General features: G+C 35.9%; 1 protein-coding gene across 1 annotated transcript in view; it reads left to right on the top strand.

The window, feature by feature from the left end:
- Window positions 1-15,000, top strand: part of MMS22L (MMS22-like, DNA repair protein) — a 136,220-nt gene that overhangs the window by 83,155 nt on the left and 38,065 nt on the right. Inside the window, exon 15 of the mRNA XM_011968384.1 lies at window positions 12,421-12,614. Within this exon, the coding sequence (XP_011823774.1) occupies window positions 12,421-12,614 (194 nt within the window). The remainder of the gene's footprint in view (window positions 1-12,420; window positions 12,615-15,000) is intronic.

A 15,000-nucleotide genomic window follows, 5' to 3' on the forward strand; every position in this document is an offset into this window, starting at 1 on the left:
CACTACTTTTTCCAGTGCATTAGCTATTGTAATTATACATTGGTACAATATGTTCACATAGAATTGGATTTGATTTAAATGGGGGTCGGGGGAAGAGATTGGACATTTTCAATATTTATTGATACACATAGTCCATTAAGGTAAATTATAGGGCAAATTTCACTGTGACAGGAACATTTGGGTTGATGTAGTTAATAATCAGTCAACATTACCATTAGACCCTTTATTTATAAAAATTTATTATCACCAATTAGCAAAAATGCTCGCAAATGGAATTCAGCCCTAGCTTACTTACTGTGGAATAGTTGACCTCAAAAATCTTTGGCTCTTTACTTTTAATAAAATGACTCCAAATTTCTTTTTTGAAACAACACACACTCCCCCACATAGCATATAGCAACTAACCACATGTAAAATGTGGTAGAATGACTGCAGTTGTCATTAGAGGGTAGCAGTGACTGTGTACTACTGTTTTCAAAAAAGACTGCTGGGATAGTGAGAGCTAAGCTAGTTTTTAGAGGATAGTTTTATTAATTAGCTTTAAAAGGTGGTCTCCACAGGTTCATAAACATAATACCGTACATCTAGGGAAATCTAAAATGAAACTTTTGAAAGCAGCAAGAACTGAATAAAGTTTGAGAGTAAATATGATAATATACATAAAATGTCTCAGCATATGTTTGATATAGGTGTTCTGTGCTGGATAAGTAGAAAAATAGTTTTTCTTAAAATTACCCTTATCTCTGAAGTTCATTTGTCTTAAAACCAGTCCAGAATTTCTTAAATTGTTGGGAATGGCTTCTAGGAGACTTAAAACAGTTATTTTGTCTTAGTCTGCCTTTGTACTGTTGTAGATACTACCCTTTGGTTATATTTCTAATAAAATTCTTTGTTCCTCCCACCTCCCACCCCAGCCTTCCCAAGTGTGAATTCCTTTAGGTCAGGTCTGCATCTTTTTCATCTTTGATTCTCTAATTCCTACATAGTGCTTCTTACATGCCCTTGAGAGCATAATAAACTATGTAATAACATAGTGGATAAAACACCACAACTGCAAACCTTTTATTATGCTTACAGATTCTGTAGGTCAGGACTTTGAAAAGCCAAGGGCAGCTCTTATCTGCTCTACCATGTCTGGAGCCTCAGCTAGGATGATTCAATGTCTGGAAGTAACTCTAATTCAACGTCTGTGAGTAACTTTAAAGGCCGAGACTAGAACAACTGCGGGAGGATCCAGTTCCTAGATGGCTTCTTCTTCAGTAACACATCTAGTTTCTAAGCTAGAATGGCTGGTGGACAAGCTTAGCTGGAACTGTTGACCTGAGTGCTGCCTGTGGCCTCTCGAACAGGGGATTCTCAGGGTCATTGGAGTTCCTACATGGCATTTCAGGGCTCTAAAAGTGAGTATTCCCAGCAAACAAGGCAGAAACTTTATGGCCTTTTATTACCAAACCTTATAGCCACATAGTATCATGTCTGCTGTGCTCTATTGGTCAAATCAGTCACAAGATCTCTCAGAATCAAGAAGTGTCAAATAATTTGTGGCCATGTTTTAAAAATTACACGTTTTTCAGCAAATGGTGGAATAGCCAAAGCATGACAGAGTTAGAGATGGGTGGGGGAGGATTGAGAGGAGGAAGAAAAGGATTGTGAGATATTCTTAATATCACAGTAATTATTGGCTCCAGTGCTGCTGAGTTAGATAGATTGGTGGTCTCTTCCAAAATGAAAATGAGGGCATATTCCATAAATATTCTGTTCACTTTGATTGTTGCTTGTATTCTAATTTTATTTTTTAGTCACCAATTCCTAACTGCCCCTCCCCCCACCGCCACCGCCCGACCCTGTTCTTTTTTCTTCTATGATAATTTGATACATAACATTTTGGATAAGATCCACTGCATGTGTGCTTGCTCCATTATACCCTATCCATTTACATTTGAAGAGGAAGATAATTGCATTTGAAATCCCAAAGACAGTATAACAACTTCACATACTTTATAAGGCATGTACATTTTGTTGTGAGATTGTTTTCAGAGATGATCTCACCTCTGAGTGCCTTTAACACCAAGGACAAAGATCCTTGACCTTAACTAGTGGTCCTACCCACATGATACTCTGGTAGTAGACAAACTTGGAGACTGACGAGCTTCATATTCAGCCATAATCTCCCTCTCTTTTACTTTCATCCATTACCTTGTACCCACACATTTGCTATTAAATTTGGAGGATGAGTTCCTGGAAATGGGAGCCGTAACTGAATACAAGTAGTGCAAGTTGTCATAATCAGATGATGATCATTCTCCTGTTCTTTTAGAAATTCCTAACCTACAATGACGTCTGTAGTTCCTTATAGTTACAATGCCAAAGGATGTACCCAAGCCTTAATTGTGGCCTTTACCCTCAACCATTTCCTTGAAGGCATCTTGTGATGCTGTAAAACTTAAATTTTAACATCCAGCATGAAAATTTTTATTTGACTTTGTGTGTATGTTAACTTCAGGACTATAACTTGTTGGTCATAATGTTGACACTTGGAGGTGAAGCTGATGCTTATGGATCAGCACTGATGTTTATGGGTAGATCTGCCCATGCTCACTTTTATTAGATAAGAGCATAAGATAACACTCAAGCACTGGCAAAATGTATAGATATAGATATACAAATGTATAGATATATATCTATATATATGTAGTATGTTCTAATGAGTAGTTATATAGATTTGTATATGTACAAAGTCACACTGCACATACTCATCAGGTTGGGTTTTTTTAATGAAAATATTTCAGAAACAACTAGCATTATAACATTAGCGTGGTGCAGTTAAAGAGGATGTTTAAATGTATAAATGTATTAGGCAATCCTTATAAGCATTAGATTATCTGGAAACAAACCATAAGGAATATATATGTTGGGTATATAAGTTGGTTTTCTCTCATTTCCAGCTACCTTAAAGACTGTTTACTTGTGGCTCTAACTTTTTGAGATGACGTAATCCTCCATGACCTGTTCCTTATCAATACTATAGTTACATTATACAAATGTATAGTTACGTTGTTCCTTATCAATACTACAGTTCCTTATCAATACTATAGTTACTGGCACTTGACCAAAGGTAATACCATCTACTAGTAATACCACACTGTTTGTGAATCCCTTCATGCAATTCATGCAATTTCATGTCACTATGCTTTACTCATTATTTTAACTTTCTGCAACTCTATTATTTTTTCAGTTAACTAATATGACTTCTATGACAGGTAATGGCATGTCTTCTCCAGGAAGTCTTCTTTGAACCCTGTTGTTTTGTGGATTATAATACTGTTTACATACCTCTGTGTCAGCACTTAACTGTACGTTCTTTGAAAGGAAGTACTATATTTGATAGCATCTAATACAATGCCTCATGCAGTTAACAGACATTGACATGTTCATTAAGAGGATCTGAACTATTAGGTAGAGTGATTCTTGAGTCTGATTGTACTCTTTGACTCTAGGTTCAGATTTCCAAAAACATTTTTGATAGTGTTACTTCAATTTTCTGTTTTCATATCAAATTATATCCCCCTGTTATAATTAACTGTCCCTCGTAACTTTCAGTTTTTCTCCCCCAGAATTTGGCAATGACAGGCTTCTCCTTCCTTTCCCTCACAAAATGCGAAATAATTAATGTTGGCTTTTTCCTTCATAAAGTAACTCAAACTGCACATTAGCTCTTACCTGGATGTTTACAGAAGCTTCTTAATTAGTCTCTTTTATCTTTAGTCAGTTCTTATTCTGACCCATTCTGTTTGCCATTACCTGATTAATCTTTCCCAAAGCACTTTTTTCATTATATCACCCTCCAGTTCAAAATCCTTCAGTGTCTTCTTACCACTTTAAGAATGAAGTCTTGATTTTTCTTTTAACAGCAGGATTAACCATTTTTGTATTCTAGCATCAGACATAGTGACTAGCACTGAGTAACTTCTTCTGAAGTGAATGAAGAGAACATATGACTGAACAAATGGAACACCATTTCTATTCTTAAATTTATTGCCTTCCAATGCTACTATAAAAATTCTCCATTATAATCAAAGTGGTTACTTTTTTTTCATTCTTCAAACACCTTGCTCTTTTATATATTCCTCTTAAGATGTAAATTATATTACCCTTCTGCTTTTGTGGCTTATTATCCACTTTGATTTTATCCAAAGTCCTTATATGGCTTACAAGATCTTACGTGATCTGGAACCCTGCCAACTGTGCCAAGCCCAGCACCTTTGCACTTGCTTTTTCTTCTCATTGGAATGTTCTTCCCCATATACCTATGTGTTTCCCTCCGTTACTTATTTAGGTCTTTACTCAAATGTCACCTTCTTGAAAGGTGTCTCCTGATCATTGTACTTGAAATATTAGCTTCTATCAGTCATCATCCCCATACTATGATTTCTTTTTTATACATAAAGCTCACCACAAGTTGAGGTATTACATGTTTATATGTTTAATTATCTGTCTCTCATTAGAATATAAGTTCCCAGAAGGCAGAGACTTTGTCTGTTTGCTCGTTTTGTACCCTACTGCTTAGAAAGTTTGCTGTATGTGTTGAATTAGTGAGTAAGTGATTTGATTTTATATACCTTTGTGTTTTTACTTTCTTCCTTTTCACCTAACCACTCCTTACCTATCCTTTGAGAATCACTTCCATGCCCATTTTCTTATGCTTCCCCCCAAAGGTTTTTCTCCTCTGAATTGGTAAAACAATCTTATACTTTGTTTTGCACTTATACCTATAAAGGAGTAGTTTTCTATCCTCCTCCATGACAGAATTATGTACGATCTTGTTACTTAGTCTATGAACAGCTAGTTGCATGGCCATTTCCTTACCTGTTGCAGGAATTAAGTAGGGCCTATTCAATAAATGAAGTAATTATTGATCAGAAAAATCAAAGATTGCGTATTGAAAATACATATGCCAGATCTATTCTAAGTGTTTGACCTTTATTAATTTAATTCTTTAGGTACTATTATTATCCCTTTTTTTTTTTTTTTAGATGAGGAAAGCCAAGAAGGTGACTACCCACAATATGGTCCACCATGGGATAGCAGCATCTGCCTGATAGAAATGTAGACCCTCAGCCAGGCACGGTGGCTCACACCTCGAATCCCAGCACTCTGGGAGGCTGAGGTGGCCGAATCTTGAGGTCAAGATATCGAGACCATCGTGGCCAACATGGTGAAACCCCATCTTTACTAAAAATACAAAAATTAGTGGGGCATGGTGGCACACACTTGTAGTTCCAGCTACTCGGGAGGCTGAGGCAGGAGAACTGCTTGAACCCGGGAGGTGGAGGTTGCAGTGAGCTGAGATGGCGCCTCTGCACTCCAGTCTGGCACCAGAGCAAGACTCTGTCTCAAAAATAAACAAATGAATGTAGACCCTCAGGCCAACTGCATCAGGAATTAAAAACAAATCGTAAATATTATGATTAGGCCCAATGCTGAAGATGCAGAAAGATCTTTAGTGAGGCCAGGACATTAGTATTTGTAGAAAGATGTACAGATGATTTTGGTGGTAGTCAACATTGGGAACTACTTACAGTAATAAAAAGGAAGTGGATCCTTGTTACTACTGTGTTGTAAAATACAGTGAAACATAATCAAAAAACTAATTTTATACTCATAATCATCTATAAAGTCAAGACTAATGAAAATATGAGGGTAAATTCTAAAATTGATGACTTTTTACTGGTATGTTTTCATACCAGTGCTAGTTACTGTTTCTGGAACATGGGCAAGCGACTTCATTTTAAGCATTTCACCTCCGTTATTGTATATAAGACAGCATTATTATAGGCATGCCTGGTTTGCTAGGTTCATCACTGGATTCCTGATTTGTTGTTCTTTCCCAGTCTTCCAAATTAACTCAATTGTGGGGCATAGGAAAATTTTAAATTATCACACATCATTGACCTTTGGAATTCCTATAGAGCCTGGCACTCCCCAGAAGTATTAAACTTTTAATGTGTATGCATCTGGTATATCACCTGGGATTGGCTGTTATACTACTTTATAACTACGTTTATTAAGAACTTACATAGGAATGAGTGAATACAGCAATGTGACATTTGGAACATGTATTATTTATCTGTGTAGTAAAATGGTATTTGAGAGCGCGGTAGCATAGTGATTATGAATTGGGGCATTGAAGCTAGACTGTTTGGGTTCAAATCCTGGCTCTGCTGCTTACTAACAGCATGACCCAAGCAAATTACTTGTCCTTTCTGTACTGAGATTCTTTGTCTATAAAATGAGGACAATAAAGTACCTACAAATTAAATTCGTTATTAAAGGTCAAACACTTAGAATAGGGTTGGTGCATATATTATCATTAAACAGTTTTTAATTCTCTGGCCAACAATAATAGTTACTCTTCATTGAGTATGTCTTATTTAATTCTTGCAGCAGATGAGGAAATGACCATCCAACTGCTAATTGGCAAAATAGGATATATACTCTAGTATGTCTGTCTCTGTATCTTTCTAGTGATGCTCGAATGCATCTAAGAACATGTTTATTGGGATTTAGAAGCAGTAATGCATATTGTCTTGCCTTGCAGTCAATGAAAGTGCGTATTATTTTGCCTTGTCTACAAAGTACTTTTACCTAAATGCTGTGACCTTAATGCTTTAGCAGCTCCATAGAGGATAGTAGGGCATTATTTCCATTTAACAGATGAAAAACTGAGGCTTAGTAGTTTTCCAGAGTCACAAGCTGATCTTTTCTGTCTTAGAAAAGAGTTCATTTGAAGAATTCTCCTTGCATCTCAAGGAACCCTTATTTTTCTCTGTAATTATATGTGATGGTAAGCATCATTACCACTGCTGTGCTTTATCATCAAAACAGTCAACAATCTCTTTGCTTTGATTTCACATATTCATTGATTCATCCATCCATCCGTCCATCTATCTACCACCTACTCACCCCTCCTCCACGTATGCACAGACACACAGATGTACTGGGGCATCTGTTACATGGAGGCATTGCAAAGTATGCTTGAATTGCTGCTTGCCAGCCTGGTTTCTGGCTTATTGCTTCTCCCTGATAATTTGGGCATGCACAGGATTGCGGCTCAGGATTGAAGCTACCATTATCTCAAGTTGAGGCTTTATAAAAGTCTCTTCATACCTAGAAGCTGTTTGTTGTTTTTTCTCAATTTTTTGAAGACAGGATTGGATTAGATGATTTTTCAGGTAACTTCCACTGTTTAAATTTCAGGGTTTTTTTGTTTTTCTAATGGCTAATGCCATTACCTTAGTTATGTTATATTCTTCCTAGATAATAAGGCAGAGTGAGCCGTTTCACAGATACAAACAAGTATGACAAGAGGATTCAGTGTCCAGGGTTTTTTAGTGAGTTTAGCTGAAGCTAAAAATGGTTATAGAGTGTCCTGATTCCCATTTAGTTTTCCATCAGTTAGATCAATAAGATACTTAAAATAATTACTCATAATGGTTTGGAACAACTTTTTGACCTAAAACTTTCCATTATATTTTTCACTAATACAGATTTTTTTTAAGTTACCATGTTTGCAGTAGAGTTAGAAGAGGAATTCAATTGTTGCTTTTAATCCTTACTGGTCATATTTATTATATTATGCTTTTTCCATGTGATGCAAAGCCCATCAATAGACAATTTTAATTTTCCTTAAACTTTGAGGCATTGTGTATTAGAAATAATTAATATACAACTGTGAATACTGGGAAAGTAATATATAGGTTGTCATACCTTATTCTATAACAGTTACAGGAGAAACAATGGTATGCCAAGATTAGAAGCAATAACTATAAGCAGTGGTCCAGTAGGTGTTCCCAGAAGCCTGCCTAAGTTACTAGGGAGGAGCAGAAACAGAGAGACCAGACTGGCAGGTAGAAGTTTCAGGTACAGGGTTCCATGCCTCTCATATGACAGATGCCTCAATAAATTTGTGTGTCTCTGGGCCTAAGGTATCTGTGTGGGAGTAGAGAGGTGGGGGCAAAATGGATAAGTGAACATATGAAATCAAAGCAAGAAGTAGCAGACTGATAAAAACAGGAAATCTTGGAAAGTGGGGCAAAAGAGCAGTCAGATGAAAGAATCAGGAAAATACTTGAAGATAATGAGGAAAGCTAAATGAGGCAGGGTAACTGAGCTAAAATAGAAGCATAAGAACACCTAGATAATTGGTATGTGAAAATGTGGGTGTTTATATAGTGTACTGATAGGCTTCTAAAAACTGCTTAGAATATTATTTCATGTGGTCTTCACAATAACCCTGTTAGGTGGATATAACAACAATTGTTCCTATTCTTGACTCCAAAGAAAACAGCGAGTTGGGAGATTACTTGTTTTTCCAAAGTCACACAGCTCTGGATAGCTATGCTAATAGCCATGTTTATTATGCAGCATAGTTACTCCTTTTGTCTCAATTTTCTCATATGTAAGATTTGAATAATAATTATGTCTACCTCATAGGATGAGAAACAATGCTTATAAAACACTTTGCCTGGTGCTGGTCTCATAGTAAATACCAATAAATGCTGGACGTTTCTGTTTTTTCCACCATGAGAGCTGCAATTTGAATAACTTGACATTCAGCAAATTTATTTTTCTACTATATTATATTGTATCTTGTATGATATAAGAGGGCTGGTTACATGTGTTTATTTCCACATGTGTATATTTCCAAACTAATGTTAACGTGAAATCTGTCTTTACTCAAATAAAACAATTGCCAAGTGTTGGGAGATCCTACATCCTTGTGTTATGCCTTTTAAGAAATCACATATTTTTCCTTTTATGCAAAAAATCTACTTTCATATTTCTACTGTTTGTGTTGAAGAAGGTAGATAATGCCTCATAAAACGGCCATCACCCGGAACTATATTACATTCTTTATAATATTTTATATATGTTTTGTGTTTTCTTTTACATTGTTACCTCTAGTGACAAAGCTTCTTCTAATATTTGCATTTTTGTAAATGTACCTTCAGCAGATACGCAGTGGTCACATCTAATATAATACATTTATTTTTCAGTAGTCTGTATAATTAGTTTTCTGATCCAAACATGTGATTTTAAAAATTACCAGTGACTGCAAAGGGTATTTGTAGCTCTTTGGTTATAGTGCAGAAATTTGGTTCTTCCTTCAGACTTCCATTACAGTACACCCTTGGCATTTCCTGTATTTGTCACTTATTTCTTTATGTTTAAATAAATTATTATTGTAAGGTCTTAGACAACTTTGTTCTGGTTTAAAAATAGCAGGTAATCATTCTTATCCAGACTGAAAAAGCTTGAACGTTCAAACTATTGAGCAGAAAGCATTTTGCGTATTCCCAGGGATATTAGCTTCTTTTCAAATCCAAAAACACTAAGTGGGTGCACATTTCCAAAACAAGTGTGGTTTGGGGTCATTGTTGTACTCTTAATTGAAACTTATCTTTGCTGTTTTAACTTAACCTTGGAGAATGTAATCTGTGGCTTTAAAATTGTTTACCTCACAATGGTTTTATTTTTTTTTTATTAATTATTCTTTTTTTTTTTTTTTTGGAGACAGTGTCTCGCTGTTGCCCAGACTGGAGTGCAGTGGTGCAGTCTCAGCTCACTGCAACCTCTGCCTCAAGCAGTCCTCCAGCCTCAGCCTCCCGAGAAGCTGGGACTACAGGCACGTGTCACTACGCCCAGCTAATTTTTTGTATTTTTAGTAGAGATGGGGTTTCACCGTGTTGCCCAGGCTGGTCTCGAAATCCTGAGCTCAGGCAATCCACCCACTTCAGCATCCCAAAATGCTGGGATTACAGGCGTAAGCCACTGCGCTCGGCCTTCTTCTTTTTTTTTTTTTTAAACCTAATGGATTCAGAACTTTGAATCATATCCCCACATTAGCTCCTAGTTATACTCCCTGGTACCTCAACAATTTTGTTCTGGAGAGGTCAAAGGTGGTTCACATTTGTTGGCCTTTCTCGTTATTGCCTTGAATGCATGTTTTCTAGCATCTCTTCTTGTAGTCTTTCCTAGTGTTAGAATTCTGGTGTTGCTCCTGGCCCTTCAAAAGACACAACTACATGTGGCTTTTCCAGCCCCTTTTCTTAAGCTTTCTGGAATTCCTTTATTTTGTTTGTTTGTTTATTTTTTGAGACAATCTTGCTCTGTCACCCAAGTTGGAGTGCAGTGGCACAATCTCGGCTAACTGCAGCCTCCACCTCCGGCGTTCAAGCAATTCTCCTACCTCCTGAGTAGCTAGGATTACAAGCGTGTACCATCATGCCTGGCTAATATTTTGGATTTTTATTAGGGATGGGGTTTCACCATGTTGGTCAGGTTGGTCTTGAACTCCTGGCCTCAAGTGATCCACCCACCCTGGCCCCCCAAAGTGCTGGGGTGAAATTTCTTTAACCTAAGTCAAAAGAGAAGATAATCAACAATGTTTAATTCTCTTAAAACTTGTGTGTGTGTAGGTGCATAAGGGTGCATGTCTTAGTGTGTAAAAGAAAAGTGGGCTTCAGAGTCAGATTTAAGTTCAGATGATGGGGCTAGCCCTTTGTAGCCTTGTGGCCATTGGGCATATTTAGCTTTCCTACTGTTAGGTTCATCATCTATAAAGAAGATTAATGATACCTATCTCATAGAGTTGTTCAGATTTTAAAAGAATTTAATTAATTTAAGGAATTTCTAGCACATACATAGAGGTCAATCAGAAATGTTACTCCTTCCTAGGGAATAGGTTTTAGTTAGTAAATAAAATGGCTTTTTTAGAAATGGTGAGCAAAATCCATCCTGCTCAAGTACCATAAGATATTTATTGTCTTTTGGAACCAGTATACTTTGAAAAAGCTATAAAGGGTAGTAAAAATGGTGGTATTATTTTACACGGATTCCACTGTGTAGAAATGTGCTCTGAACTTTGCTATGTTGATGTAGGCAGTTGAGTTAGTTGCCAGATGGATTTTAGTGGTGTGTTACTTATCTCACTCGAAGATAAAGGAAATGAAATGGTTCTCTAGCCACTAGTTCAAGTTGAAAGCGTCTCAGGCAAGTTTTTACAGAGAGGACGTAGCAGATATTTGGTTAGCTTTTATGAGAATTGCTTACTGTATACTCTTTCCCCAGCCATTCGTGCACTTGTTTTTTCAATATTTCAGGTAGTATTAAGTAACATCGTATAATTATCCAGGAATTCCAGTGTAAAGTGGCTGAAGGCTCTAATGTTATACAATTTATACTTAGAATTTTTACTCAGTCTTGGGTAGTTATGTGAAATGTTCTAAGATGTGGTCTTATAACCAGCTTGATCTTTTTGTGGAATTGCTTTAGATACATGTGCTAGTTCTATGTTTTGTATAGTTCTTTCATGTATCCACTTCCCCTAAACTGTTTAAAAACATCAAACATCTTTTTTAAAGTACTTATTTTTCTTAGTGGAATGCTATCTCTGTTAAAGGAATTCTTCTCCATCATTTCCACTGGTTGTTTTTTGCTGCTTTCTGTATAATTGGGAAAAAAAAAAAAGCAGATATAAGGATGATATCCATGCATTTATGTCTATTCAGTTGATCTGGCAGTAATATAAACAGAAACAGGAATAATAGCATGGTTGCACATTTAGTTTTAAACAATCATATTATCAATGGGTGCACAACATAAATACCTTCTATTTCACATCACTAAGAAGATCTCTTATTTCCCTCTCTTTGGTAACCTCAGTTTCCTGCACAAGTTTCTATTAAGGTCTAGAGATATCTAAATTTTCGGTTGAATTAATCAGCAAAGGTGAGCAAATGATGAGACAGAATTTGAGGCAGTATCAAATTATGTTTTATTATTTTATGAAGAGTAACTTGTTATTGTATGTTATTGCCTACCAAGTGAGAATGATTATGAATCTTTTGGGACCAAAGTACTAAGATTGTATCTAGCATGGTTTTGTCTACTACACAAGGCCTGTGTCTTCTAAACAAGGAAAGTATTTTAATTTAAAATACCACACATAAGCCAGATACTCTTAACTTCCTCTTGGTACATCCATGTTCTAAAGCCCTCAGGAGAAAATGGTTTCAAAAGTTGTTTTCATGTCTAGATTTTAAGTAAAAATCATTTGTCATGTGTGAGTTGCAAAATGCAGACCTTCACTCTGAAGCTGCCTCTTTCTCATTTGGATCTGACATATTAAAAAGCATATAATTAATGGTTGACATTAGTAATTAACATTAACTTTATGATGCTTAATATGCCATCATTCATCCATCAAACAACCAGAAAAGCATGATGTCTTGGCATAAAGGTTTTAATTATATAAAATGGTTCTCATATGATATAAATGGAAAAAGCTCAAAATGTACTTTAAGAAGATTTTTGTAAGCATTTGTCAAGCATGTTAGCTGTATTTTTATTTCTTTTTAGGAGTATGCATCAACAATTGTGTCAGGAACTTCAAAGAGACAATGTGGACCTGTTTGTACAGTCTTCATTATCAGCTAAAGAGCGCCACCTTGCTGCAGTTGCCAGTGCACTTTGGAGACATTTCTTTTCATTTTTGAAGAGTCAGAGAATGTCACAGGTAGTGCCTTTCTCACAACTTGCGGATGCAGCTGCAGGTCAGCATTAATTATTAATTTGCTAATTTCTCTTTTTGCAGACTCTTTGTCAGTATTTTCGTTTATTTTCTTAGTAACAAACTCTTGTATAGCAAACATTTTTTCAGCCAGAAAGATGAAACTAATTACATATTAATAAATTGGGATATTTTGGATTACTTATTACGAAAAATTAAATGATGATTTGCTAAAAATAAGATAATTTTCTATCCTGAAAATATTGAATGTACATAAACTTTTCTTATACATGTAATATTTTGGAAGGTAAACTAGCATTTGATTATGTGTGGTTCAAGTAGTTTATTTTCGAATTGTATGAGCAGGTATATAGGTATAAGATGAAGTTAATTTGTGAAAAGAGCAAAAGAATATAAAATAAATACAACTTCAACCCCAAGAGGATGAGATCAGAATGACATTGAATATTGTTTTGACTTCTACTAGATTCTACTTTAAGTTGTAATTTTTACTTAATTTGATTATTAACCTAAAGACATGTCCTTAGGCTTTAGGGGACTCTGGATCTCATGAAATTATAGGCAAGAATTTGAATATATGTGCATATGTGCCATTTCTAAGACGAGACCATTATCTTCTCAAGGGGGTATTTTGCTCAAAGTATGTTAAGAAGTATTGAAATAGACAGTGATTAGTGTGGTAACTCCATGTACTTAAATGAATGAAGTTCATTTGAAGGTGTTTAATTTATTTTTAAATAATGCTTTTAAAAACCTAAGATGGAAACCAGCATTTATCCTAGTGTGTGCGAGGAAAACTGAGCTTAAAGTACTATGTAAAAGACTGAATGATTTAAATTTGAAAAGATTTTGAATTCTGATAACACTTCTATAATTAAGACTTTACAATGATAGATTAAAGAATTGTGACAGGACAACAGTTTTCCAACTACTGTAATGTCTATGAAAATAAATATTGATATTCAATCAGTTTAATCTAAGTAGTTATTAATAGATGATATAACTTACCTTGTGTACATGCATCATCCCAACTGCCAGTCAGTCAACAAAAATAATAATGCATCAGTTTACTCAGTGCTGTCTAAGATGCTGAAGATAAATGGTATATGAATAGAAAGCAAAATATGTGGGCTTTGGCTTTGATTTGAAATAAAGACTTGATAGTTTAGGAGAGAATGATTTTCTTCATTTAAAAAAAGTTACTGAGTACCTACTTTAATAGGCATTGGAGAGATACTAGTGGAGAAGAAGGACAAGAATACTTGTTCTCATGGAGCTAATAATCTAGTGTTGGGGCATAGGAGGACCACTAAATGAGTAAATAGTGTAATGTATGGCCATAAATGCTGTGGGAAAGAGTGGAAGTATAGGATAGGAATACAGAAGGCCAGAGGCAGTTGTAATTTTAAATAGAGTGGTCAGGAAAGCCCAAGTAAGTAATATTTGTGCAAAGAACTGAAGGAGATGAGAGACCATGCTTTGCAGAAGTGTGAAGGCAAGAACATGTCTAGTGTGTTTAATAAACTATAGGGAAGCAGTAAAGGCTCTTGTGGAATGAGAAAGGGAAAAAGAGCTAAGAGATGGATCAAGAGGTAATGGAGAGCTAGTTTGTGTTCTGCCTTGTAAGTGGTTATAAAGACTTTTGCTTTTACTCAGAGATTGGAAACTGTTGAAAAGTTTTGAGCAGAGGAGTAATAAGATTCTTCTGGCTGCTAGGTTGAGGCTAGACTTATAGGAAGACTAGGCAAGGGGAGAAGCAGGAAGCCAGTTAGGGAACTATTGTAATAACCCAAAAATGAGCAGCTGTGGCTAGAGTGGTAGTGGCAATAGAGGTAGTGAGAAGTGGTCTTATTTCCCATTTGAAGAAAGTATTTTCAAGGTAGAGCTAAGAGAATTTGCTAAGTGGGTAAGATACGGTAACCAAATAGATAAAGAGAGGAATTAAGGGTAACTATAGACATTTGCTGAGATGAGGAAGATTGAGGCAAGAACAGATTTTATGAGGAAAGACTAACATTTTTATTTTGGACCTTTTTTAAAGATGTTCATTAAATCCAAGTAGACATGTTAAGTAGGCACTTGGATAATGATCCTAGAGTTCAGGAAGAGGTCCAAGCTAGAGATTTAAAGTTGGAAAGCATCCACATATGAATAAGTCTTTAAAACCATGAAACTGGATGAGATCACCCATAGAGTAAGTATGGATGAAAAGAAAAGTTTGAGGACTGGGCCTTAGGGTATTCCTCTGTTCAGATTTGTTAGAGTCAGGAGAAACAAGAAAGGAGACTGGAGAGGAATGAAGGTAAGTTAAGAAAAACCAGGGAAGTCTGGTGCCCTGGAGCCCAAGGAGAGGAAAGTGATCAACAGCTCAGTTTCTACAGATGGATCAAGTGAGATAAGGTCTGAGA

The sequence above is a fragment of the Mandrillus leucophaeus genome, unplaced genomic scaffold (assembly GCF_000951045.1).
Source record: "Mandrillus leucophaeus isolate KB7577 unplaced genomic scaffold, Mleu.le_1.0 Scaffold841, whole genome shotgun sequence".
In the NCBI taxonomy this organism is placed as follows: Eukaryota; Metazoa; Chordata; class Mammalia; order Primates; family Cercopithecidae; genus Mandrillus; species Mandrillus leucophaeus.